Below are 24,248 nucleotides of genomic sequence, written 5' to 3' on the forward strand. Positions count from 1 at the left end.
CTCCATGGCTCAGGGTCCCCCTCTCGCTCGCCAAGGCCCTTCTGTTTGAGGACCAGAAGCCTGGCGGGAGGAGACCTCCCTCGGGGAGCCTTTCCCCTCCCACCTGCGGTGCCCTCCGCCTCCCTCAGACTCCAGGACCCTCCGTGCGAGCGACCGCCCGGCCTGCCCCCGCCGCAGGTCTGCACGGCAGCAGGGACCCGGGCAGGCTGAGGAAGCAACTTAGTTTTACATTTGGACAACAAAGCAAAGAGAGACCCTGTTGTCTTCCTGGTGCAAAAACCAGAAAGTAAACTTCCAAAAGGATCTTGGCTGGTCCTGAAGACGCAGATTCTCCCCCAGGGGCCCCTGCCCAGGGCGTGGCCAGAATCCCCGGGAGCTGACCGGGATTTCTGGTTGCCAAGAGGGAATATGGGTTTCCAAAGACTGAAAAGCACTGATCTAGAAAAAAGTCACAACCACTGCAGAGCTGTTTTCTTATGTGCTCTTTATACGTCTCCTCTCCGTAGGTGGCAGGGAGGGAAAGGTGTCTGGCAGGTGCGTGTGCAGCGTATTCCAGGCCCTAGAGAGCCACGTCATACGTTAGTGAAAGGCAATGGGAGCTGTGGCCGGGCAGGTCGGGGTTCAAATCCTGGCTCCGTCCTTACTAGCTGTGATCCTGGATGAGTCACTCCCATCCTGAGACTTTTCTCATCTCATACAACGAGACTATCACCTGTCACGTGGGGTAGTGGAGAGCCAATGAAAAATGCTCCAAACAGAGCCTGAAATATCCAGCAGGTGCTCAAACAATGCCAGTGCCCACTCTTCAACAACTGCATTTACCCGGGAGGCAAGGTCTGGAGTCTGGAGGAGAATGGGTCACGCCCAGAGCTCTGCTGCCTAATCGGGTCAGCCCCAGACTCACGAGTTCTCATCGGGCCGGGCCCGGCCCCAGGGGCCTGCCCCACAAACCCATCTCCGCCAAACTCCCACCCCAAAGAAGGGCCACCAGCAGCCCCCAGGGCCACAGCTCCACAGACGATGGTCATTTGGGTTTTATTTATGACAACTTTTTAGAGCACACACACCCGATCTAGGAACAGAAATGTACAGCATGAGGCTTAAATAACTTTCATACATATGTACAACTGCCACAGGTACAAAACGTATATACACCTTGTGCTGGCCACGGCACCGAGGACAGCAAGAGCCAAACGGAACCCTGCGGCTGGGGCAGGGGGATCGCTAGGAAAGAGCTGGTAGGCGGGGCAGGGCCCCGATTCACGTCAGGGGTCTTCTCTGACCCTCAGCTGTTCGTGGAGCAGTTTCTACTTCCTACTTCCCTGCAAGGCCCCCAGGACACGGATTCAAAGGACTAAGCTAGGGTGTGGTGGGGCTGCGGGACCATCTGAGTGCTGGGGATGGGCAGGGGGTAGGGGACAGAAGAAAGATGCCAAAGGAGAAACAGAACTTTCCTTTGAGATTCTGCTCTTGCACATAGGAGGGCAGGGAAGGATCCGGGAGCCAGGAGAGGAGGGCCAGGCCCAGCAAGGCCTGTGGGGGGCAGTGGCCATCGACCAAGAAGCCATGCTAGGCAGAGAGCAGCAAGCAGTCCCCTGTCGGGGATGGCAAAGGGACAGACACCACAGGTACAGGCCACACAGCGGGAAGGAACTCGCTGCTCCTGCAGGGCAGGCTCTGCCCACCCACACACGGCGGAGAACACACGGGCACAGGCAGCGACTGAACCACCAAGGGGGTGTGCCTGCTCCCTGCCCAGCCTGCTTCAGGGGACGCCCCCAAGAGCTGGAGAGAGCAGAGCAAAAAGCATTACGTTCTCTGACATCCCAGCAGCCACCTGCCTGTGTCACCACCACATCAGGTGGCACGAGAAAGTCCCAGCGAGCTAGCGTCTTCCCCGTGGTGGCTTTGTGCTTTAAACCTCCCTCTGCCCAAGCCACCCGGCCCCAGGCAGGTGGCAGGGCAGGACGGCGAGGGTGGAGGGTTTCCTAGGCTGAAGTGGGGTGGGGCCCCTTTCCAGGGGGCTGAAGGTGGCACCTGACCACCTCAAAGGCTTGGGTGTGCCAGCCTCGGCCTCACAGCCTGTCCTCCTTCCTTGGCAACCTCCGAGGCAACGCCAGGCGCTGCCTTAGAGAACTCTGGCTGCCTGGGAGGAGTCAGTCACCCACATAAGAGCAAACACGGAACTGGTTAATACCGAGAGCGGGGTGCTGGCGCAGGACTGTGCCGAGACGGTGCAAGCGCGGTGGACAGGGCGACACCGTCCATCCGGGGAACCCGCCCCTCCGTCCCAACAGCACTGACGGGCTCTGCCCAGGAGACAGGATCTCGGTCCAAGCGCTCCAGGCTTGACAGGGCTGGGACACAGCCTGTGCTCAGGCATCTAAGACGCGGGCGTGGGGTCGAGAGGGCTCTACTCTCTGGAGGTGGCTTTGCTGCCGCGGCTCAGCCTCAAGTCTTAGGATGCGCACAGAGGGGTCAGAAGTCACAAGTCCCAGAATTAGGACAAGCCAGGAGCCAAGCCCTGGTCTGAGCAAGGGCAGCCCCAACCTAACTTTGGACAGAGCCCCCCGGGAGGATGCTCCCGGGTCCAGGTCTGCCACGACTGCCCGTGAGAGCCCTGCCATTGTGCTCGGTCACAACCGTTTTGTGCTTCCAACACCGGGGACGCTTGTGCAGTGGGAGGAGCTGGGGGCCTGCCCCGAACTATGTACCTGGGACATCCCTGAACAGTGGGCAGAGACTCCGACGCTCATGGAGCACACCTTGGGGGGCTCAGGGGTGACGGGCTCAGGGCTCCCGAAGGACTTCAAGTTTAGAGTCAGTGACGCTCGCCAGGACAGCAGAGCCGGCCCCGCCATGAGGTAGCTGACCCACCGGAAACAGCAGAAAACAGGCCACGACGAGGGGCAGCTCTCGCCGCCCCGGCTCACACCTCACGCAGGAACACGCTCTGCAGCCACGGGACAGTCGCCCCAGGCCGGCATCCCTGGCCCCGGGGAGCAGGGCACAGTCGTACTGTTTCTATAGCTTGTGAACAGTCATGCGGACGGTTCTTTCTTACAGGTTGCAAGGTCCAGGCTTTCTGTTCGGGCGGGGAGGACGGAGGAGGAGTGAGAAGAGGCTGGTCGCTCCTGAGTGCTAAGGGGGTGGCCCAGGGGAGAAGGGTTTCCAGTCATGGCGAGACCATCAGCTCCAGGAGCCTGGCAGCCGGGGGCGTGTCCTAACCCCACGTCCGGTGGGGCTGCACCCAAGCAGGACAGCCTCCTTCGCCTCTGGGGCCCCAGGAGGGCGCGGGGGAGGGGACAGGCCCCACTCGGCCTCCGACCCCGCCCACACCAGGGGCCCCACGGAGCAGCTCCAGCCGCCCCGACAGGGCAGAGGCGCCGAGGGCAGAAACAGAGCCACCTCCAGAAAGTCCGAAAGTCACCGCATCCTCTGAACGGAGCCGGGTTCCTGGCTCCGACAGACGACAGGACGCGCCAGACCAGTGACGCAAGGGGAAGCACGAGGACAGGCTCGGCCCTGCGCCCCAAGGCCAGGCCTGCAAGCGGGAGTCCCCCAACAGGGGGCGCCCTAACACCGACTTAGCACCCTGCCCAGAGCTGCGTCTCAGCCCCGGGAAGAGGGAAAGCAAAGACCCTCTTCGTCCCCAACCTCCTACACGGGAGCGCCCGTGCCCCAACCTCCTACACGGGAGCGCCCGTGCCCTGTGCCAGCTTTAAGGCTGAGACGTATCTCCTGAATGACCAGAGGGAAAGAAGCTGGACACACTTCCTGTCCTAGCCGGGGTGAAAACACAGGTGGACTGGGGGGGACAGGGGCTGGCGGTCCACCCACCCACGCCACTGCCCAGTGGACACGTCCACCAAGCTGCTTCCTGCGTGACCCAGGCAGGACTCTGGGGGACGGGCTCCCGGGCCCTGGGCTGTGGGGTGGGCTCCCCGCCTTCCCGGGGGCAGCGGGCCGGGCCCCGCGAGGGAGAAGACACGTGTGGTGCCGCGGGCATGGCTGGCGTGAGGCTGCCGGCACGTGCCAGGCCCAGGATGGAGGAAGGCACTGAAGCGTCAGGCGGCCTGGCGGCCGGGGGTGCGCTAGAAGGGTCCCCGGGGGCAGTGTCGGGGACGGGTCCCCAGGGGCAATGTCGGGGACAGGCCCGAGCTGCAAAGAGTTGAAGGGGCACGGCCCTCCTCTGCAGAGCAAGCAGGGGAGGTGGCACTGGGGGCCAGGGCCGCGGACCTGCTTTGGGATCCCTGGTCCCCAAGAGCTGAGGGAAAGAACATGTGGGAAGAAACTTCAAGTCAGTTTCCAGGAGGCAACAGCAAAAAATAAAAATAAAAAAACCAATAAATAACTGAAGTATTTCTGACCGTCTCCCCAGAGGAATCTAGCAGCTCCCCCTTGGCCCATCAGAAAGGGACCCCGGGAAATGGCCGGGGCCAACTGGGACTAGTTGTGGCCACAGGGTGAGGGGTCAGCTGCAGGGCCCGGCTGCCCACACCTGATCTCCATGGTTACCTGAGGACTAGGTTTTTGGGCTCATAGGCAGGTGCAGAGGCTCCAGAGGCTGGGAATGTGGGGGGAGGCCAGCTCCTGGGGGGCACGGCGGGGGTGTGATGGGGGCACGAGGGGGCTGGGCTGCCTCCCCTCCCCCAGGACCTCCCGCTGGGCTGGAGGCTGGGAGGAGGCGCAGGGCCGGCTCGGCAGGGGACGTGTGGCCAGCGCTGGGCAAGCGGGCGGGGAGCCCGAGGGGCGCCGGGAGAGGAAGGGACGGGATAATGCCCTTTGGCTTCACAGCTTAATTTCCTCCCCAGCCCCTCCCGAGAAGCAGGGGAGGGGCTGGGGAAACAGTACCCCCAGGAAGGCAGGGGGACAGAAGAGGGGGCTGCACCCACGGCCCACACCTCTGTCCCCAGGGCAGCGCCCGCCAGGCCGGGCCACAGCTTCCCTTCTGTGCTGTCCAGGCTGCCGGGGTCGAGGGTCCGGGGGCTCCCTCCGACCTCACTCCTAGGGTGGGCCACTGTGGGGTAAGCGCCGCACGCTCCAGAACTTCACCGTCAGGTCACTGGGTGGGGGACAAGAAGCACTTGGTCAACTCTGGAAGTGGGCCCAGCTGGCGGCCCCAGAAGTGCAGGAGGGGCCGATTCCCCACATGGGGGGAGGCAAGCGATGCTTAGGGCAGGCGGGCTGCAGGGCGAGCACTGCGGGGGGCGGGGGCTGCGGTCTCCCAGGCCCCGCAGGATCCTTATCCCAGGCTGTCCCTTGTGCTGGTGTCTGTTTTGCCCAGGCCTGCAGGCGGCCCCCTGCTCCCCGGCACCCTCTCCCGGGCCGTCCCGCTGCTCATGCTCGGGGAGGAGGGGAGCAGGAGGGCAGGCGGGGTGCGCTCTGGGCCAGGCATGTGCAGGGACAGTAGGGAGGAGGAGTAAAATAATCTCATACCGTCAAGAAGCAGCTCAGATCGAAGTGAGGAAAGAGAAGGAAAAGGAAAGAGGGAAGAATGAGAGAGGAGTCGGGGAGGGGGCGTCAGGGCAGGGTGGTGGCGCGGCCCTTTATGGCCAGGACGCGGCGAGGAAGGCAGGGGGTGAGTCCAGGGACGTAATTCCACAACTTTACCCGGCAGTCACTGTGGGGGGAGAGAGCGAGGGGCAGAGAGGAGAGGCAGGAGGAGATGGGACGGGGAGGGGACAGGGGACAAGGTCGGAACAAGAAGGGAGAAGAAGAAAGCCGTCTGAGTGGCATCCCGTGGGACGGAGGGCCTGGGCGCTCCCTGTGCGGGGACCAGAGCTGGGGCGGAGGGAGGTGTGGTGGGGAGGCGGCAGGGCTGCCTGCGGTCTGAGAGGGCCCTGGGCGGGAGACAGCAGGTGGGGCTGCCGCGGCAGGGGCAGGAGGCCCGGAGAGAAGCGGGCAAGCCCTGGCCTGGGGCCCAGCACCTTCCTGCTCCCCCGCATGGCGCAGCGCCCGGCACGCAGTAGGCGCTCTGCAGGCTGGCACGGCGCGGTATGGCAAGGAGGGTCTGCTCTGTGAGCTGGGGGCTCTGAGCCTCCCAGCACCCGCTGCCCGTGCCGGGAGAGGGGCGGGGCAGAGGCAGACTCTCCGCCCAGCACCCACCTGGAGGCTGTGAAGATGTGCTTGGCGTTGGTGCAGATGGCATTGATGGGGCTGTCGTGGCCCTTGATCTCACCGAGGGGGGTGAAGTTGTCCACGTTCCACACCTTGATGACGCCCGCGCGGCAGGCGCTCAGCAGCATGGGGCGGCCGGGGACGAAGGCCAGCGCGCACACCCAGTCCTTGTGTGCGTTGGGGATTTGCTGCGGGAGGATCAGGGCTGGTGAGGACCCGCGGAGGTTTCAGGGAGGGAGGGGACCTGCCCCGGGGCTCCTCTTGCTGGTGGCAATGGGCTGCTACCATGCAGGCAGGCACCACTGGTCCCAGGAGCCAGGCTGGGGTGGCCTGTGCTGGGGGTCTCAGGGGACCAGAGATGGGTCCTTCTGCCCCCATGCCCCCATGAGGTTCAAGCCTAAGATCCTGCACTGCTGGAGAACCCCTCAGTCCTCAAACGGGTCAGGCTAAAATGTAATCGCGGCCGGGAGAGGGAATTTGGTGACTGAGCTTCACATTCAAACCCAGGGGCGGAGAGCAAAGCCACTGCTGAGAGCAGGTGGCAAAGGGGGAGACAGTGGCGTCAGGAGAGGCTGCAGGGAGGGAGGGGTGGCGGCGGAGACAGAGGTTAGAGGCTGGAGAACAGCCTCAGGGAGCTCTGGAACCAGCTGCCCTGGGGCCAGCGAGCCCAAGCCCTGGGGCCCCAAGGCCCCCCCTGGGCTGGGGAGCCACCCCACCCAGCCCACCCTCTCCCCTGCTCCCCAGGTGCACCTGGATGAGCTCCTGCTGGTCCAGGTCCCACTTCTTGATGCCATTATCCCGGGAGCCGCTGAACAGGATGTCCCCCTGGATGGACAGGCACTCGATGCCGTCGTAGTGCGGGGGCTCAAAGTTGTGCGTGGGGCCGATGGTGCCTGTCACGTAGTCGCCCAGCTCGAACATCTGCAGGAGGGGCCGTGGGGAGCTCAGAGCAGGGAGGAGGGAAGGCCAGGGCCTGCGGCACTGCTGTCCCCGGGGGCCCGAGGAGCCAGCTGAGGTCTGGCCCGGCAGGTGAGGGCTCCTGCAGGAGGGGCTGCTTTCTCCAGGGCACCGGGGACGCGGGGGGCTCGGGGGGCTCAGGTCTGCACCCCCCCACAGAGACTGAGGCTGGGGGGCGGGAGCCTGACTCAGGCCAATGCTGGGGTGACTCGGCTGATCACTCAAGACCCCACAGCTGCACAGGCAGCTGCTAAGAAGAAAGGTTTATAATTCTTCTGTTTTTTAATAAATTAAATGTAATGTTACTTGTCTTTAAATAAAAATGTCCACCATAATCCCACCACCGCAACTTCCCTGTTTCCTTCCGGTGTCTGACCAGGAACATGCAGTTTCCAATGGCATCATGAGGGAGCAATTCGTGCTGTTTGTATACTTTCTGTTTCCCTATTTTCACTTTAACAGTTGCAATGTGTCCTGTTCAGTGCATTTCCCATAATTCACTTGACTGCTATTCTACCCTCAAACATTCAGTTATTTCTAATTTTTCACCATTTACAAAGTGACCCCGCAATCGACAACTTTCTGCACATAGTTTCTTGCCGTCTTTGGGGTGATTTCCCAGCACAGATCCCCGGAAGTCTCGTTAGTCTTTATGAGCAACCTCGCGGCGACAGAGGCCAAAGACGGGGAAGGCGGAATGAACACTAGGATCGCCCCCCGGCCTCTGGCGTCCCAGCCGCGGCAGCCTCAGGTACCTTGACGTAGTGGTCCTTGGAGCCGGTCACCACGAGGTCGTGCTGGCTGGCAGTCTGGGTGACTGTCAGGCACATCACAGGGCCAATGTGGCCAGTCAGTTTGCCGATGGGCTGGAACCTGCAGTGGGGACAGGCCCAGCGGGGGCAGGCGGCAGATTAGGGGGGACCCTGGGCTGGGCTGCGGGTCTGTCCTGAAACAGCCTGGCCTGGCCAAGGCACTCGCATCTCAAGGCAAGATCAGGAACCTGGACGGACGTGTCCCCATGTCCCGGGATTCTCAGGGGAGGGGACACAAGCCCGGCAGTGTGGGGAACGAGGAGCAGCCGTAGCCCTGCCCACCCTGAGTGGGTCACCCCAAGCTGAGGCCTGGAAACCGTTGCTGGGCAACACGTTGCCGGGCCCTCCCCCGCCCAGGCGTCTCACTGACCGGCTCAGCTCCCAGACGCGCACGGCGTTGCCCGAGGCGGCGTACAGCATGGTGCCCGAGGGGCTGAGGGCGATCTGGTTGATCTGGTGCTCGCCCTGGGCGCTGGTGATGGCGCGGGTGGACGTAGCCGCGCAGGCGTCGCCGGAGATCACCTGGCCCGAGGACCTGCCGTGAGGAGGAGAGGCAAGGGCAGAGGTCAAAACAGTCCCTCCACAGGGGCCAGAAAACCAGTAACACCTCACTCGGACAAGCCCCAACAGCCCACTTCTTCCAGGAAGTCTTCCCTGACTGACAAAAGAGCAACAGCCTCTCCTAGCAATGGGACCGAAGGGAAAACTCACTCCACCCGCCAGAGACAAGTCCCCTGTGGCCCGTGGTGAGCCTGGGCGCTGGCTGGAAAGGCCATCGGACTGTCGTGGGACGGGTGTGCGCCTGATCTCGTGGAAATCGTGTAACCTCTCTGAGTCTGTCCCCTCATTTGTAAAAAGAGCTGACGGTACCTATTCTGCTGGCTTTTTTAAGACTTTAGGAACAGTTTTAGGCCCGCAGAAACGTGGAGCCTGAGATACAGGGATTTCTCACGTGACCCCCACCCCGCAGGCGTAGCCTCCCCGCCCCCCCGCCCCGTATCCACAAACGTGCACATGTGCCACAACTGATGGACCTACGCAGACACGTCATCGCTGCCCAAGGGCACTGCTTACATTAGGGTTCACTCTGGGCGTTGTGACATATGTTCTGTGGCTTTGGACAAATGTACAATGACATGTCTCCGCCATCACAGCACCACACGGAGTAACTCCGCTGCCCTAAAAATCCTGTGTTTGCTTCTTAACGCATTAACTGCCATGCGAGTTGTATTTAACTCTCGCCAGCTTTGAGCCCGGGGCCTTGGGAAGCATGTGTAACTCACACGCCTCTCTACCTGGGGAGCTGCGTGGCACGCAGGCAACTCGCGCTGCCGGGCCGTAGCACCCCTGTCACGAGGCACTCGGGTGAAAAGGCTACACTGCTGCCCCAGCTAAGGGAACACGGCGGCGCCCGACAGCCTTCACACCCGAGAGGAGCTTGAGTCTCACTCCTCTGCGTCCATCAGCATCTTACCAGGAGATGAGACTTGCTGTGCTGATAAGAGCCCTAGAACATTTAACCTTAAAAATTATTTTAAATGTATGCTTTTATCATTTATAAGGGAAATACAAATGGCTGATAAATACCAAAGAGATTCCAAAGCAGCTTACTGTAAAAAGCACCAAGAGATTCTGGCTTTAAATGCTGAAATCTCAGCGTTTTTACAGTTACTGGGCTAAAGCACGTGATTATTGAGTTTACAGATTTAAAAACTGTCACTGAAAGGTTAAAGTCCCTACTGTTTTTATGAAGGCAGACTTGTGTTGCCTCAGAGGCCACAGGTGGGGACACAGAAGTTAAGAGGTCAAGTTTGAAAATATCGGTGAGGCACAATTTAAAAAAGGGTTAGTTTGCAGATAGTCATAAAAAGAAAAGGTTATTGAAATAAGCAGTCAACAGCACATTGATTCTCTAAAAACTAATCTCAGGGGTTGAAGCTTTATGATTAGACTATGATAATTTTGATATCTGTCAAAATTCTGCACCTTGGGTTACTCAGAGCAGATTTAATACCATGTGGTTCTGTCTTTACTACAGATACGTGGAGCTGTAACCACACCTCTTTAAAAATAACTATCCCTTGTTGATTGCAAAATACAATTCTTTCAACAAAACCCATATATAAAAATGTTAATTTTATTGCATAAGTTTGGAAATTATAAATATAGTATTTAAGTTTGAGTCTGTATTAGACAAATAAGCACTGCACTTTGCAAATAATCTGAAATTCACTTTTATTTACTGCTTTATTTTGATGGTGGTTTGATTTTTTTTTTAAAGTAAAATCACTGAACTCGTGCAATAGTAGCACAGAAATTATCTACGGTGTCTTGTATGATTGTACTTTAGCCAGGGTGGACATAAGTTATAAAAACTAAAGATGAAAGTGCAAGGAAGCATAAATTCATGCCACCTACTTCTAAGATAACTTCATTCTCCTTAACTATGTGACGTTACGTTAATGCCACTGTTTCATAAGGGGTTTAAATTCTACGGGGAGGACACCAGAATCATTAGTGTTCACTTTCATCTGGGATCTTTAGTCTCTGACGTTCTTGGTCCTGTGGAAACATCTCAGAGTGCAAACATACTGCAGTGTTAACACCCAGGAGAAAAGCCATTGTCGTGCGTATGCTGGTCGTCATGATCAGTGCGGTACAATTTTTTAAAATAAACATTATCCTTCAAAACAAACAAATTTTTCATTCAATTAGAAAGGATTGTTTTGTTTTCAAAGTTTTTGTTCTATTTTTGTAATAAAACACCATGGCCCCAAGGAAAAATGTTTTTTTCTAGTGTGGCAGTCAATGTGTTTAGCATCAAATTAAATAACACACTGTAGCCTACGCATGAGGCTGAAGCACGACTTTTGCTAAAAAGCCATTTGGTTGTGTGGGGCTCCTGGACTTGGTTCTGTCTGCCGGACACTGTCAGGGGCAGGGGACCTCGGGGCCACGTCTGCGTGGTCACCTACACAGGCAGAGGCCAGCAGCGCCTGCAGGCTGGGACGTGGGCATGAGCAGGGCGGGTCAGAGGCTCCCCCACGCTGCTGCCCCAGACACTGTCCCCAATCACAGGGTCTCACCTCGTCCCCCAGAATCAAGCCAAGGTTATGGGCTGGTAAGGGCCTTTGTGGCCATGTAGCCAGGCTGTGCTGTGCTTGGGGGGTCACCTGAGCAGGGAAGCACCTGCACGTGCCCAGCCCGTGGCCGCCACCGCCGGGAAGCAGGCAGTACTCACGTGAGGGTCCGGATGCACTTGGCCGAGTCCCGGATGTCCCAGACTTTGATGTAGGAGGTGGACACGGAGAACACTAGCCCCGAGTGGCTGCAGTGCTTGATGGAGACCACGTTGTTGGGGTGGCCCTTCAGGGCTGCGATTTCCTGCCCCGTCACCAAGTTCCACATCTTGCAGCTGCGGTCTGGGGGACGGGGGAACGCGGGGAGGGGAGTGGCGTCAGCTGCCGGGGAGGGGGCCAGGCAGCCCCAGCACGGGCTACCCGGCGTGGTTGGGGGAAGCGACGGACAAAGGCCTACAGGAAAGAGCTACAGGTCTGAGGGACAGAAAACCACACACGCGTGTGCTCACAGGTGTGTGCCTGTGCTCGTAAAAAACTCAGGGGAGAGAGACGTCTGCCAGAAAAACTTCAGATCAGAGTTTCTCAAGCAAACCTACAAACGCCAGAGCTCTGTGAGCACTGCCAAGGTGTCTCGGGCTAAAATAAAATTCTGAAGCCTTTGGTGCCTGTCCCTACAAATGCTACCGTGACAGCTGGCAGAAGGAGGGAGCCAGTGGCAGGCACGTCTCCTGGGAAAGGCTGGAGACGACCGAGCACACCCAGGTCGACACCCTCCTCCAGCCTGCCGCAGATCTTTCTCCTATTTCTGTTATGTGTCTACACAGCTTGTTCTTTCTGGTAAAATCTGTGACTTTGTTGTTGTGATAGAGCAAGTGTGGCTTTGTGGGGTCCTGCTGCCCCGATCACAGGAAGGGCCGAGAGGCGGAGGCTGGGCGAGACCAGGACAGCACTGCAGTGGGAGGTGGGACGAGCGGGCACAGGAGGGTACCCTAGAGGCCTCCCGATATTCTCAGGCGGTCTGGAAGGCTCAGCAGGGGGACGCGGGGGTGCGTGGGAGGAGCGCCTGGAGCCCAGGCAGGAGACAAGGGGAGAGAGTAAGCTGACCCCCAAGCCTCACCTCCTGGGGGCTGTGTTCTTATCTCCCGCACAGGCTACTCTGACAAAGGAAACCCTAACCGAGCCTGGCCAGTTGGGGTTCCACGCACCTTTGGACCCTGTGAAGAGCAACTCATCCGTGGCGTCCAGGCAGAGGATGGGCTTGGTGTGGCCCTCGGCCACGGAGACACACTGCAGCGGGGCTGTCCGCGCACCCTTGGCTCCTCCGACAGGCGAGATGATGCCCCTTCCCGGGAGAGAGGGAGAGAGGGGAGGGCGTGCCGGTCAACCAGGGGACACTGGCCAGGGTGATCAAGGTACATGGGCGAAAGGGGACAGGGCAGAGATGGGACGAGGGCCTAATGACGGAAACCCCAGGGACTCCAGCCAAACTCCACCAAGGTCTGAGCCGGCGATGGGCTGCGTGGGGCGGGGAGGGCTTGACTCCTACGGCAATCTGTCAGTCGCCACCCTGGGCACTGCCGGGAGCGAGCCCCGTGCTGAGCACGGCTGGAAGGAGCAGGGGGCGCCGGCCCCGCCCACGGCGGGTTGCTGTCTGACACTGCCTGGCCCAGACCCTGACACAAATGCACCCTGGCCCCTGCTGGGCAGGGCAGAGGCCCAAGTGCTGGAACTGTCCCTGCAGCTCCCATCAGTAGCTGCTGCTGCTTCAGTGACCCAAGCGTGAGGGAGGGGTGCAGCGAGGGGAGGGTGCTCAGGCTGTCCCCGCTGAGCACCCTGATCCCACTGTATCACCTGCCGGGGACAGCCGCTGGGGCTGGTGCCTCCCAGGCAGAGAGACCTGCAGACGCGCACACACACTCCCTACCCACGGCCCCTTGTGGACCAGCAGGTCAGACCTCTGTCTGCCATTTACAAAGGGCCAAAGGACCCCAGCTCAGCTCTGGGTTAGGATGTCCGGGGCCTCCCTGGAACGAGGCTATGTGGACCTGGAGTAGCAACCCCTGCTCCCCGGGACGCACTGAGGCCGGAACGAGGTGGATCCGAACGTGTGAGGGTTTGCTACGCCAGCCAGCTGCAGGTTCTGGGAGTAAAGACTTTTTCCTCAGTGAGGGTCTTTTGGGATGAGCCACGGCTGAATTATGTCCGAAAATATATCCTAGTTCTTTTTCAAAGAGAACAGTGCTCCTGCAGCGATGCCGTGGCGAAGGGTACACGGAAATGACCAATGTCGCAGCCACGCGGCGCCTTGCACAGCCCTCCATGGACTCCGCAGGCCCATCCCCGGGGACAGCCGGACACACCCAGCTGCCAGCCAGGTGTCTCCCTCTCTCTCTCTGTCTCTGTCTCCCTCTCTCTCTCTCTCTCTCTCTCTCTCTCTCACACACACACACACACACACACACACACACACACACACACACAGCTCCCCAAGCTGCCCCAGCGCCAGTGTGACACTGGCATGGCCTAGCCATGTGGCTGGGGAAGGAGCCCAAGACTGCCGTGGGACCATGTCAGAGGGACATTCCCTTCGAAGAGAGCTTGGCAGGCTGGCCAACACCTCACAGTGGCAAAGCCTCGGGCCCGCAGGGGGCAACCAGAATGTCAACACCCTGCCCTGAGGCGCAAGGGCAGAGAGGCTGCCGGGACAGCGAGACGCTCTCGGTCCATGAGGGGCCCTTTGCTTGGCGGGGCGCAGGCCCACCAGGTCCCGAGACCTGCCCCTGGCTGCGGGGTGCTGTGCTGGGTCACTGGGGAGAACCAGCTCTGACCACCCCCAGACGAGGGTAGGGGAGTACCCGCACATGTGTGTGCCAGGACGTGTGGGCAGGGGCACTGTCCCCTCGATGCCCCTCCCAGAGCCCAGGTCTGAGGAGCTCAGCCCCTGGCACAAGCCGAGTGAGTGACAAGAGCCCTGAGCACAGCCACTGGTGCTCCTCCAAGGAGCAGCGGCCTCGCGGCCCCCAGGCCTTTGGTCGTGCAGCAGAGCTCGGCCCAGCCCAGCCCGCAGGCATCCATGCTGCCCAGGCCCTGCCCAGGCGGGGAGGGAGAAGAGGACAGGGCTCTCGACAAGCAACTGCACGCCCTCCCGAGCACCAGCCAGCGAGGTGCAGTCAGAGGCCACGCGGCCACCCTGAGACGAGGAACCCCCGGGCAGGGACGGGTCTGAGGGAGGGGAGGGGAGCCAGGGGCTGCATGCGAGGACGAGGACAGGGTGTGCAGGCGGGAGGGGCCGGTGCAGCCAGAGGCGGAGAAGAGAGAGTGCAGAGAGTGACAGCTGGGGACCAAACACGAGAGACATTCCGTGTGTACCTCAGGACCTCCGACAAAGAGGAGTCGCTGTCATCAGACCTGGGGAGGGCAGAAAATTAGCTGGATTAGGGGGCGAGAGGGTGACACACACGAAGGGACAGCAGAGGCGGCAGCAGCTCGGGGAGGTCAGAGGGCAGGTTATTCTCTCAGGGCAGTGGAGAGAGGCAGAGGAAGGAGGCCTTCGGGGAGAGCAGGGAAGGGGTGGGGCGGGCTGGCCTGGGAGCTGGGAGGCTCCCCCGGGTGCAGGCTGGCAGGGTGGAAGTGGGGCGGGATCGTGGGGAGGCTGGGAGTGATGCCCCACGCCCAGGGAGACAGTTCCGGGGCTGCGTGCTGGTTCCAGGCTCTCTGGATGCCCCACTGCACGACCCGGGGCACCTGCCCCGCCCCAGCAAGGCTCACACCTGGCCCAGGCCGAAGAAGCCACGCCTGACCTCCCCCTGCCTGGGAGCTGGCTTCTGCCAGCAACCCCTCAGGTGCTCACTTAGCTGCAAAGCCCACCTGCACCAGGGAGTCCACTAGGACCCTGCCTAGAGCCGGCTCTGTACCACGCGTGGGCCCGAGACGTGGGCCACTGGACAGGACTGAATACTCTGGGGGACCACCAGGCTGGGTTGGGCAGAGTCCCACCTCAATCATTGCAGAAAGGGAACTTGTCCATTTCAACAGCATGGGACAGGCCTGGCTTGGGCCACAGGTCCCCAGCGCGCAAGCCTGAGTGGAGGTAGGTTTGGGGAAGGAGGGTGCTGGGGTGCGGGGTCTGCCAGGCTCCGAGCCCTGGGCTCAGTGCTCATGGAGCTGCATTCTGACGCAGGAAGGGGCGTTTCTGCGGGGAGGTGGGAAGGACACATCAGGCTCCAGATACAAGGACAAGCACTTTCTAGCTCGGGGCTCCCCCGCAGGATACGGCACCACTGCCCCTTGGGTACGGGAACTTTGAGGGAGCCAAGAGAGGAGCCATCTGGGGGCTGCAGAGAGCGGGAGAGGGCCAGGGTGGGCCAAGCACAGAGGAGCACACAGAGGACGGGGTCCCTCCCTTCCCAAGGCAGGGCGGGCAGAGGTGGAAGCCCCAGGCCCTGGGCCCCGCCCCGCCACTTTCTAGGTGCACGTCCTTGGCCTCTCTTTGAGCCTCATTTCCTCTTATGTAAAACGGGCAAGGCCACGCTTGTGGCCGATTTACAGGTCAAGTGGAGTCACAGGTATGAAAGCGGGTTGTCAGGCAAGGCGAGGGCACCTGCTGAATGCAGGGGCTGCTGTTAACAGAAATTGCGCCATTAGTAGGAGAGCGTCGCAGCGGGAGCTGGGGAGACAGGGTGACCCAGACCTGCCAGGTGAAGGTAACCTGGGGTCTCTTTCTGCTGGGACAGTTCACAGGGACCGCTGGGGCCTTGTGTGAAATATTGTGGTCAGACATCGAGTGGCTGAAGCTGAAGGGAGGGGCTTCGGAGAAGAATCACAGTCAGCAGAGGCAGACTAAAGGGACAGCTGTGGAGAGCCCTCTGCCTGCCTGCCCCACACGGCCACTCCTACCCCGCACTGTCCCAGCCCCAATCCCTGGGGCTTCCTTCCTGCCCTCTGCTGAGGGCCCAGCATGCTCGGGGGATGGGAGGGCCCATGGTCGGTACAAAAAGGACAGAGATGCCAGGAGATGGGGTCAGAGCCTCGGCTCTCAGAGGGGCGGGAAGAGCAGGGCTGGGGTCTGCCACCGCCCCAGCCCCCCTCCAGCAAGGACCAGCCACAGGCTCCCTCTGGCACCCAGGTGCCCTCCCCGCCCACCCCGCTTACTTGTCCAGTGCGGATCCCTGGCTCTGATTGCTGGTGAGACGAGAGAAGACGTTGCGGTCGTTGCGGGGCCGAGTGGGAGGGGACGACGGGGGCGTGAATCCCACGTCCGTGGACCTGGTGGGGCGGGCGGAGGGCAGCCTGTTAGTGCCCACCCCCTGCCCACAGGCCCACACCTGGAACTGGGCTCCCACCTTCTGCCTCGGGAGCGAGGCCCGCAGGGCAGGGCCTGCTGCACTGTCATCTTGGAGCCCAGCATGGGGCTCAGCCCCCAACTAAGCTCCTGGGTGCTGTTTTTGAAAATCCATCCTCATCTTCACAGATCACATATGTGGGAATTCACCTACTTGTTAAAAGGCATTTGCAATCCCCAGCTCAACACGTGTGCCTCTGTGGTCATTCCTGGACACACGCAGAACAGCATAAAAATGTGAGTCGCTCGATCTGCGTGTCCCCAGCTGAGGCTGGACGAGGAGATGCTCAGGCTCGATTCGGCTCCCCTACTGTGAACACATGTCCCCTGCATGGCCTACTAGGTGCGAGGCTACTGTGCATTTTTCTGCTTTTTGTTGGTGATTTCACTGTTTAAAATGGCCCCCAGGCACAGCGCTGAAGTGCCGCCTGGTGCCCCGAGTGCAGGACGGCTGTGACGTGCCTTGCGGAGAAGAGGAACGAGGAGCTTCGTTCAGGCACGAGTAGCAGCGCCCTTGGCCGTGAGTTCAATGTTAATGAATCAACAATACATATTAAATGAGGTGTCTCTAAACAGAAACTCATAATACGAGGTTATATATTGGTTAGTTGATAAAAATGTCGTGGCCAGAGGCTCAAAGGAACTGAATCCTGTATTTTTCCTGGGAGCGACGGTTCAGGACTCAGTGATTCAGCGTTTGTGCCGACTCTGCAGAACGTAACTACTGCACATGACGAGAATCGACTCCAGGGAAGGAAGGATACACTCCCCGTCCCCACACTCCGAGAGGCCTCTCTGTGGAAAGATGTCACTAGGTTCAGCCTAAGTCCTCCCTCCCTTTGGAGACTCCATCGTGAGTTTGGCCTGAATCCCTCAGGCTGCAGCTTCAGTGTGTCCTCGCAGGGCACAGGGGAAGTGACAGTCTGGGAGGCTCCAAGCACGCAGATGTTCTGGCAACTCCTCCCCACCAAGACCACTCTGCAAACCACTGGCCGGGGGGCATCTTCCCTGGCTCTGGGGAGGAGGGAGGGCTGGGAGCTTGAGCAAGTCCCCCTCCTGCCTCCCACCAAGACAGGCAAGAGGTCACCTGCTCCCCCACTACTCATCTGCGTGCACTGGGGAAGGCCACCCAACCTCTGGAAGTTAAATGCACGCACCAGGACACCCTAAGAGCCATGCTGTGACGTGCAGAGGCTCTGAGCGGACAGCCCCACGTGTGGCCGACCAGCTAGCGACTTCCCTCCATTGATCTCTCTGGTTTTTCTTTGAATTTCTACACTCCCCTCTCATGACAAGGCCTTAAAAAGACCTGATGCTCCCAACAACCTATGGTCACAAAAGAGGCTGAAGCACATCAGTGCAATGACTAAACTAAGCCACTACAAAGCCACCTACATTGAGTGCAGGCAAGCACGCAGTTTTCATGGTGGCATCTGGCTTGACCACCCAGTTCAAGGTGCCCTACGGAGATCACACCTGCCAGGATGGGGAAGGGACCAGAGGGTGAGGCTGAATGGCTTAGTCACACTGGCCCAGATTAAAAAGTGTTGATTGATCCACAGAGAGGAACGTCACAGCTATTCGTGCACCCAAGGACTACGCCAGCAGTGACTCCGGAACAGATTCTAGAACATGCTCTCACCTGATGGGCTGTCCTCGATCATATGACTTCCTTCTCGTCAGAGGGGACGTCTCTGCGCCTCGAGACTGCCGGGGGCTGGAACAGAGGGTCCGGTGAGGCCCGGGCCCGACTCCAGGCCCACCCTGACTCACACCGCGGGCTCCCGTCCTTACAAAGTGCTGCCCCGGGTGGGCAGGCTGACGGTGCGCGAGACCTTGTCCCGGTGGTAGGGGTCTCGGACGGAGAAGCCCACTCCGTCCTCCTTGATCTCGACGAGGGAGGCCAAGGACTTGGTGATGTTCTTGGTGGAGATGTCCAGAGGGGGACCCAGGCACTCAGCCGACACAGCCTTCATCTGGGCAGAGAGCTTGGGCTCGCCCTGGAGAGGGAGGACGGGGCGGACAACTACTCAAACGGGGTGGCACGTAAAGGGGGAACCAGGGAAGGTCTAACGAGGGAAACGGTGCTGCCTCGGCCTGAGGGAGAGGCGCTGACAGGAGGATCTAGGCAGTCACCTCCCAGAGACGTCTGTGCGCCACGGCTAACCTCCCAAGGCTTCCGCAGCACCCGCAGCGGCTGAAATTGGTTCACTCAGCAGGAGTACGCACACACAGCATGCCCCGACCACCTGTTTGCTGGTCACCAACTAATCAGCATATCCTAACACTATGCATAATTTACCGTTCCCAGTCTGGAGTTTTTTCCCCATTCTCTAATAACTCCTGCATCTTGGTTCAGTCTAGTAACTAACCACTCCCTGTTAAGTGAACTCCCTAACTGTTGACTCCCATCCTACTGAGCCAGCTACCTGCACGCAAGGCGACCAGACAGAGCACGAGGCAGAGCCACAGGTGGGGAAGCAGGTTTCTGAGAGCAGGGCCCCTGGCTACGGTGACACTGCCAGACAGAGTGGACAGAGGCCAGCAGTGGCTCTGGTACCTCTCTTACCGTCCACCCACCTCAGAGAGAATGGGCTGCAGCAGGCCACATAGCTGGGCAGCCCCTCAGTCCCAGCCGGATGCAACAGGGTTCAAGGCCAGCAGTAGGGCAGAGCCACAGGCCGGGGGGGCCAGGCTGTGGGGAGGCTGGCCCTGCTGCACCTCCTGCCTGACTTCCAGTGGGGCTCACCTTGAACTTGAAATCATCATGGCTGGTGGAGCCTTTCATGGTGAATGACTGGGAGAAGCTGAGGAAGAAGCGAAGAGAACTCAGGATCTTGATATCCTATGCACTTGCTCTCTGGGACTTAAAGACTTGTGGGTCCCAAAATGCCCCCAAAGCCAGGCTCAGCCCTGGGCCCCTGTGGCAACGCCTCCCACCAGCCCAGGTACAGGCTGCGAGCCAGCCTCTCACGCCAGCTTGGAAACTCACCTCCCCTCGGAGAACTCCGAGATCTCCTCGTCAGTGCTGGCGTAGCCGTTCTCTGTGGGAGGCAGGGAGGGGGACTGAGGCCCTGCGGGGGTGACAGCCTCCCTCCAGCATCTCGCCCACTGGGCTCCCACCGGGGCTTCTGGGGAAGCGAGGTCCTCCCCGGGGTCAGAGCCGGAGAGCACTGGAGTGCCCAGGACAGCGGAGCCCCCGCCGCGCCCCCGTACCCTGCTGCACGTTGTAAATGAGCGCCTGCAGCTCGGGGTGCGCCTCGGCCTTCTCGCGCAGGGCGTCCAGCAGCAGGTGGTTCTGGGAGGAGCCCGCCATGTCTGTCTGCCTCAGCCGGCCCTCCAGCAGCCGGATCTGGGCCTCCTTCTGCGCCACCTGCAGCCCCTGGGGGCAGGGAGCAGGGCCTCGGTCACCCTCCTGGGCTGCGGAGCCCCAGCCCACACGACCTGCTCCCACAGGACGGCTGGGATCCATTCCGGCTCCCGGGCATCACCCGTGCACCTGTCACGGACCTGAGATGCACCCCAGCCCCCTTAGTTCCCATATGCCCACATCCGTGCAGGTCACCCTAGGACACACCCTGTTATGGGCGGAGTGTGTCCCCCCAAAGCTCACATGTTGAAGCTCTAATGCCCCGAACCTCAGAATGTGACAATATTTGGAGATAGGTCATAGGGGTGGCCCTGACACAATATGGCTGGTGTCTTACAAGAAGAGAAGATTAGGACACAGACAGGCACAGAGGAAAGACCACGGGAAGACACAACGGGGTAGAGGTGGCCATTTATAGCCAAGGAGAGAGGCCTCAGGGGTCAGCCCTGCCGACACCTTGATCTTGGGCTTCCCGGTTTCCAGAACTGTGAGAAAATAAATCTCTGTCGTTCAAGCCTCCCAGTCGGTGATGTTAACACTGTTACGGCAGCCCAGCAAACTAACACCGTCCCCAGACACAGAGCAGAGCTGAGGAGCCCACTGGGGACACGGAGGAGTCAGGAGGGCAGAGTCTCCCACCTCCTCGCCCGACACCCATGCACACTGCGTGGAGTCTGTCCCCAGAGACCACAGGCCCCAGGAGGGGAGGCAGCACAGCCCCTGGCCAGCCCTCTGTCAGGGGGAGAGACAGCAGCCCACGGGACAGCTGATGTTTTGGCGTAAACGCTCCTGGGTGGACTGTGGTCTGTCTGTCTGTCTCCCATTCCCCTACCTCTCCCACACACACGCTTCTCCCTCCAGCTCCAGCAGACGCAAGCCCAGGGCCGCTGTGCCCAGGCCCAGACCAGACACGCAGGGTCCAAACCTTGGCCCTGCCGTGTGCCGGCATCACAGCTGCAGAATCCGCCCTGGCCCGTGAGGCACAGCTGAGGAGGAGTCCGGCCTATGGGCTTCACTACCAGGTGTACTGTGGAGGCCCCGTGCCCAGGGGCCCGTGCCCAGGTGAGCTGCTGGCTCACCTTGTCAATGGACGCCTTGAGGAAATTGTCCAGCAGGAGTCGGGCTTCGGCCAGGGAGCAGGAGCTGATGACCACTGATGTGTCTGTGGAGTCCAGCTCCTCCTAGGACCGGGAGGCACAGGTCCCCGTCACCGGGGCTGTCCCTGCCACCCCTCTCTCCCACCTCCGCCCCGGCAGGCCCAGCCTCGCAGGGACCTTGGTCTCCTCCAGCTGCACGATGGTGGCCTGGCAGTCGGTGATGCTGTCGTTGATGTAGTCGATGTTGGCCGCCAGCACCTCGATCTCCTCGGCCAGCTCCTGCAGCCCCTTCTCCTCCTCGGGGCTCTCGGCCTGCAGCCGCTCCCGCTTCCTCCGCAGCGCCTCCTGCAGGAGGAACAGCTCCTCCCTTTTCTGGGGGGGGTGGAGGAGAGGCCTCAGGGAGCCGCCCAGCCTCACTTGCCCTTAGCTCCCACCCCAGGCCGGCCCGTGGGGTCCCCCGGCACCTCTGGATTCCGGAGTGGGGGAAGGAGATGGGGAGAAATCTGAAGTCAGAGGTGACAGAGGACGACAGGTGGAGGAGCGGGAAGGAAGGGCCCACCCACCTTGATGAGGCGCTCCATGTCGGCCTCCAGGTTGACAATGGTCATCCTCTGCATGACAATGTCGATGATCCGCCGCTCCAGGGACTGCCACTTGAGCCTGGCAGCCTTGCTGAAGCTCTGGCTGGCCCCTTTCTTCTGGAACTTCTTGCTGGGAGACAAAGAGGGTTGGGTGGGACTCCACAGAGCCCCTGCCCGGAGCTGGCAGCCACGGGGACCTGGAACCCCCCGCCCCCGAGTTTCCCTCTCCCAGTCCTGCCCCTGCATTCCCACCCCTGCCCACACAGGCCAGAGGGCGTCCTCACCGGGCAGGGCGGGTGCCATTGACGGTGGGTGCCGGGTGGTCTCCCAGGAAGTGGTTGATTTTGCGGTTCCACTGGCGCACGATGCTGGAGACAGAGCGGGCCCCGGATTCGGCCTCTGAGGAAGTGGTGCTGGCCGACACCTCGGCCCCGGAGTCCAGCATGGGAGGCTTCAGGCCTGCACGCCCCGCCGCCCGCTCAGACATGGGCTTGGCCAGGCGCCTCAGCGCAGAGACCTGGGGGGCGAGGGTGGGCGTGGCAAGAGACGAGGAAGCCAGTAAGCAGGGCAGCCCGGACCCCCACAGAGGGCCCAGGAAGGGGGTACCAGGCAGGGGAACACAGGGCTCAGGGCCCCTGGGCTGAGGGCCTCTGTCTGATGTGAAACAAACAGAGAAGGGACTTCTACCTTTTCTTCCTCTTAAAAAATGCACAGCCCAGGCATCTGGGCAGGAGCCGCAGCCTGCGGTCTGGCCTGGCTGTGTCCTGCTGAGCAAGGCCCTTCCAGGAGGCCAGACACCACCCGGCTGAAGGAAGGGGGAGCCAGGGCCGGGGCAGGGCTCGCTCCTCTCCCTGCCGGCGCTGGCAGGACTGGGAAATGTCGCCTTTATCCCCCTGCCAGGAAGTTGGAGGCCGGGACGAAGGGGCCTGACGCAGGGTGTGCGCAGCGGGGCAGGGCCTCATACCCGGCGGCCGTGGGCAAGCTCACCTCCTGGGTCTTCCTCCTCAGGACCATTTCCTGCTGCCGCTTCTGGGACTCCAGAGCTCGGATCTGAAACTGCGGGGAGAGAGGAGGGCTGGGGCCCACCCGCAGGCACCTAAGCCCCTCCTGCCCGCGCTGGCCGGTTCTGTAGCCAAAAGCCTGGGTTTCGGGGTGATTCTCAAACAGCCACGGTGCTGGCTAAATGGGACCCAGTGTCGAGCTGCCCTCCCAAGAGCTCGTGGTGAAGTCCCTTTCTCTGCACGGCAATTCCCTTGGCCTCTTCTCCCGGCCGTGGGTGAGGAATCCCGGACTACAGAGCTCAGTCCTCCTGGGGCCTCCTGCAGGGAGTGGAGCTGCACCTTTCTGGCTTGCTGGTGACCTTGTGCAAGTTTCTGCCCTTCTCTGGGACTCACGTCCCCGCTCTGAACACATGGGGGCTGAGCGAGAAGCCACAGGGGCCCGGCCTTCTCTGACAGGCTGTGTGCGTCTCCACGCACAGCTGTTACCGTTCAGGACAGCAGGAACCCTGGGCCCGCTTGGTCGGGAGGTGCAGCCAGGCACACAGGCCAGGGTGCGGGGGCTGGCGGCTCCCGGGAGCCTCGAGGGCCGCCCTCACCTCCTGTCGCCGCTGCTCCTTCTTGAGCTGAGCGATCTCCCGGTTCCTCTTGGTCTCCACCAGCCGCCGCCGCTGCTGCTCCTCCCGCATCTGCTTCATCAGGGCCACCTGGGGTGGGCAGAGGAGGCAGTGGGGAGGCAGGGCTGGGCAGCGGGCAGCCCACACCCTCCAGGGAGCGGATGGCCGGGGTGGCAGCCAGCCGGGCATCTCTGGCTCAGGACTCGGGGGTCTGGAGAGAAGGATCCACCTCCCACTCCTCCATGGGCAAGCTCATGCCACTGAAGCCTCAGAAATCACCAGGAATGTCACCAGCCTGCCCTGCCCTGAGGGTGACTCTGCAGAGAAGAGGAGGGTTCACTACTGCTGGGTCTCTGGCATCCAGAACGAGAGTTCTCCCCCACAGACTGGGACTAGGAAGACCAAGCCAGCTCCCTGGCTAGAACTGGACCTGAAAACTCTAGCACACCAGGGGCTGTGTGTAGACCTAAAGTGCCAGGTATCTTCTGGGGTTGGGGGCCTGAGGCTTCCTGGCCAAAGGCGCATCCTCCCAACTTTGCACATATCATGTACGGCTGAGCTCTGGGGAGGCCACCAGGGAGGTGACGATCTCAGAACAGGGGAGAGCATTCCAGGCCCATAACAACGCTAAAACGGGTCACAGTACCTGGGAGCAGCACCGCTCCACAGGGCTAAAGTAGAGGGCAGTGTGCCCTCTCCCTAGGAGACCCCGTGGCTGCGGGCCCCAGCCAGGGTCCGTCCCGTGACTCTCTGGGCCCTGCAGCTGAACAGCGGCGGGAACACTCTGGCGCCAGCTCTCACGGCATCTGGGTAGAATCCTCGCTGCTGAACCCTCTGTCCTGGCAACGGGAACCCTGGGGTGACCCAAGGCTGTTCTTTCCAGCTTCTAGCGCTGGGCTCACAAGAGCACAGTCCCGGGGATGGAGCTGGGCACCTGGCTGAAGGGCCTGAGCAATCCGAGCCTGGAACACGTGGCTCCTCTGTCTCTCACATACATCCTGGCACTACACTATCTTTCCAGGCTTCAGAGCCATGAGGATCTTCCCCTCGTGAGGCTCCCCAGGGCCCTCCCCAGCTGGGCTGTGAGCTGGCCAGGACAGGCTGGGGTGCCCTGCAGAGGCATCAGCTGGGAACCTCCAGGGAGACAGAGAGTGGGGACACAGAGAAGCACCCCCCAAAACTGCTCCAGGAGCTGCTGTAGAACACGCAGGCCCATGGTGGGCATGCCGCTCCACCTGGGGTGACCAAGGCCCGCTGGTCCCTCCCTATAAACCC

General features: G+C 60.9%; 1 protein-coding gene across 3 annotated transcripts in view; it reads right to left on the minus strand.

Moving 5' to 3' along the window:
* Positions 1-467: 467 nt before the first annotated feature.
* Positions 468-24,248, minus strand: part of KIF21B (kinesin family member 21B) — a 49,373-nt gene continuing 25,592 nt past the window's right edge. The window contains exons 16-35 of one of the 3 annotated variants that reach the window (XM_045536034.1): positions 22,956-23,063; positions 22,346-22,414; positions 21,643-21,875; positions 21,341-21,488; positions 20,955-21,149; positions 20,760-20,861; positions 19,527-19,692; positions 19,303-19,354; positions 19,060-19,117; positions 18,105-18,310; positions 17,953-18,027; positions 16,121-16,234; positions 14,339-14,377; positions 12,175-12,311; positions 11,131-11,311; positions 8,260-8,424; positions 7,833-7,950; positions 6,871-7,041; positions 6,109-6,308; positions 468-5,065 (exon numbers count right to left, since the gene is read on the minus strand). In XM_045536034.1, the coding sequence (XP_045391990.1) occupies positions 5,008-5,065; positions 6,109-6,308; positions 6,871-7,041; positions 7,833-7,950; positions 8,260-8,424; positions 11,131-11,311; positions 12,175-12,311; positions 14,339-14,377; positions 16,121-16,234; positions 17,953-18,027; positions 18,105-18,310; positions 19,060-19,117; positions 19,303-19,354; positions 19,527-19,692; positions 20,760-20,861; positions 20,955-21,149; positions 21,341-21,488; positions 21,643-21,875; positions 22,346-22,414; positions 22,956-23,063 (2,595 nt within the window). In that variant the 3' untranslated portion in view covers positions 468-5,007. Of the gene's footprint in view, positions 5,066-6,108; positions 6,309-6,870; positions 7,042-7,832; positions 7,951-8,259; positions 8,425-10,340; positions 10,573-11,130; positions 11,312-12,174; positions 12,312-14,338; positions 14,378-16,120; positions 16,235-17,952; positions 18,028-18,104; positions 18,311-19,059; positions 19,118-19,302; positions 19,355-19,526; positions 19,693-20,759; positions 20,862-20,954; positions 21,150-21,340; positions 21,489-21,642; positions 21,876-22,345; positions 22,415-22,955; positions 23,064-24,248 lie in introns of those variants that run through there. The other 2 variants (XM_045536035.1, XM_045536036.1) reach the window with 2 other exon arrangements.

This window comes from Lemur catta, chromosome 23 (assembly GCF_020740605.2).
Source record: "Lemur catta isolate mLemCat1 chromosome 23, mLemCat1.pri, whole genome shotgun sequence".
Classification (NCBI taxonomy): Eukaryota; Metazoa; Chordata; class Mammalia; order Primates; family Lemuridae; genus Lemur; species Lemur catta.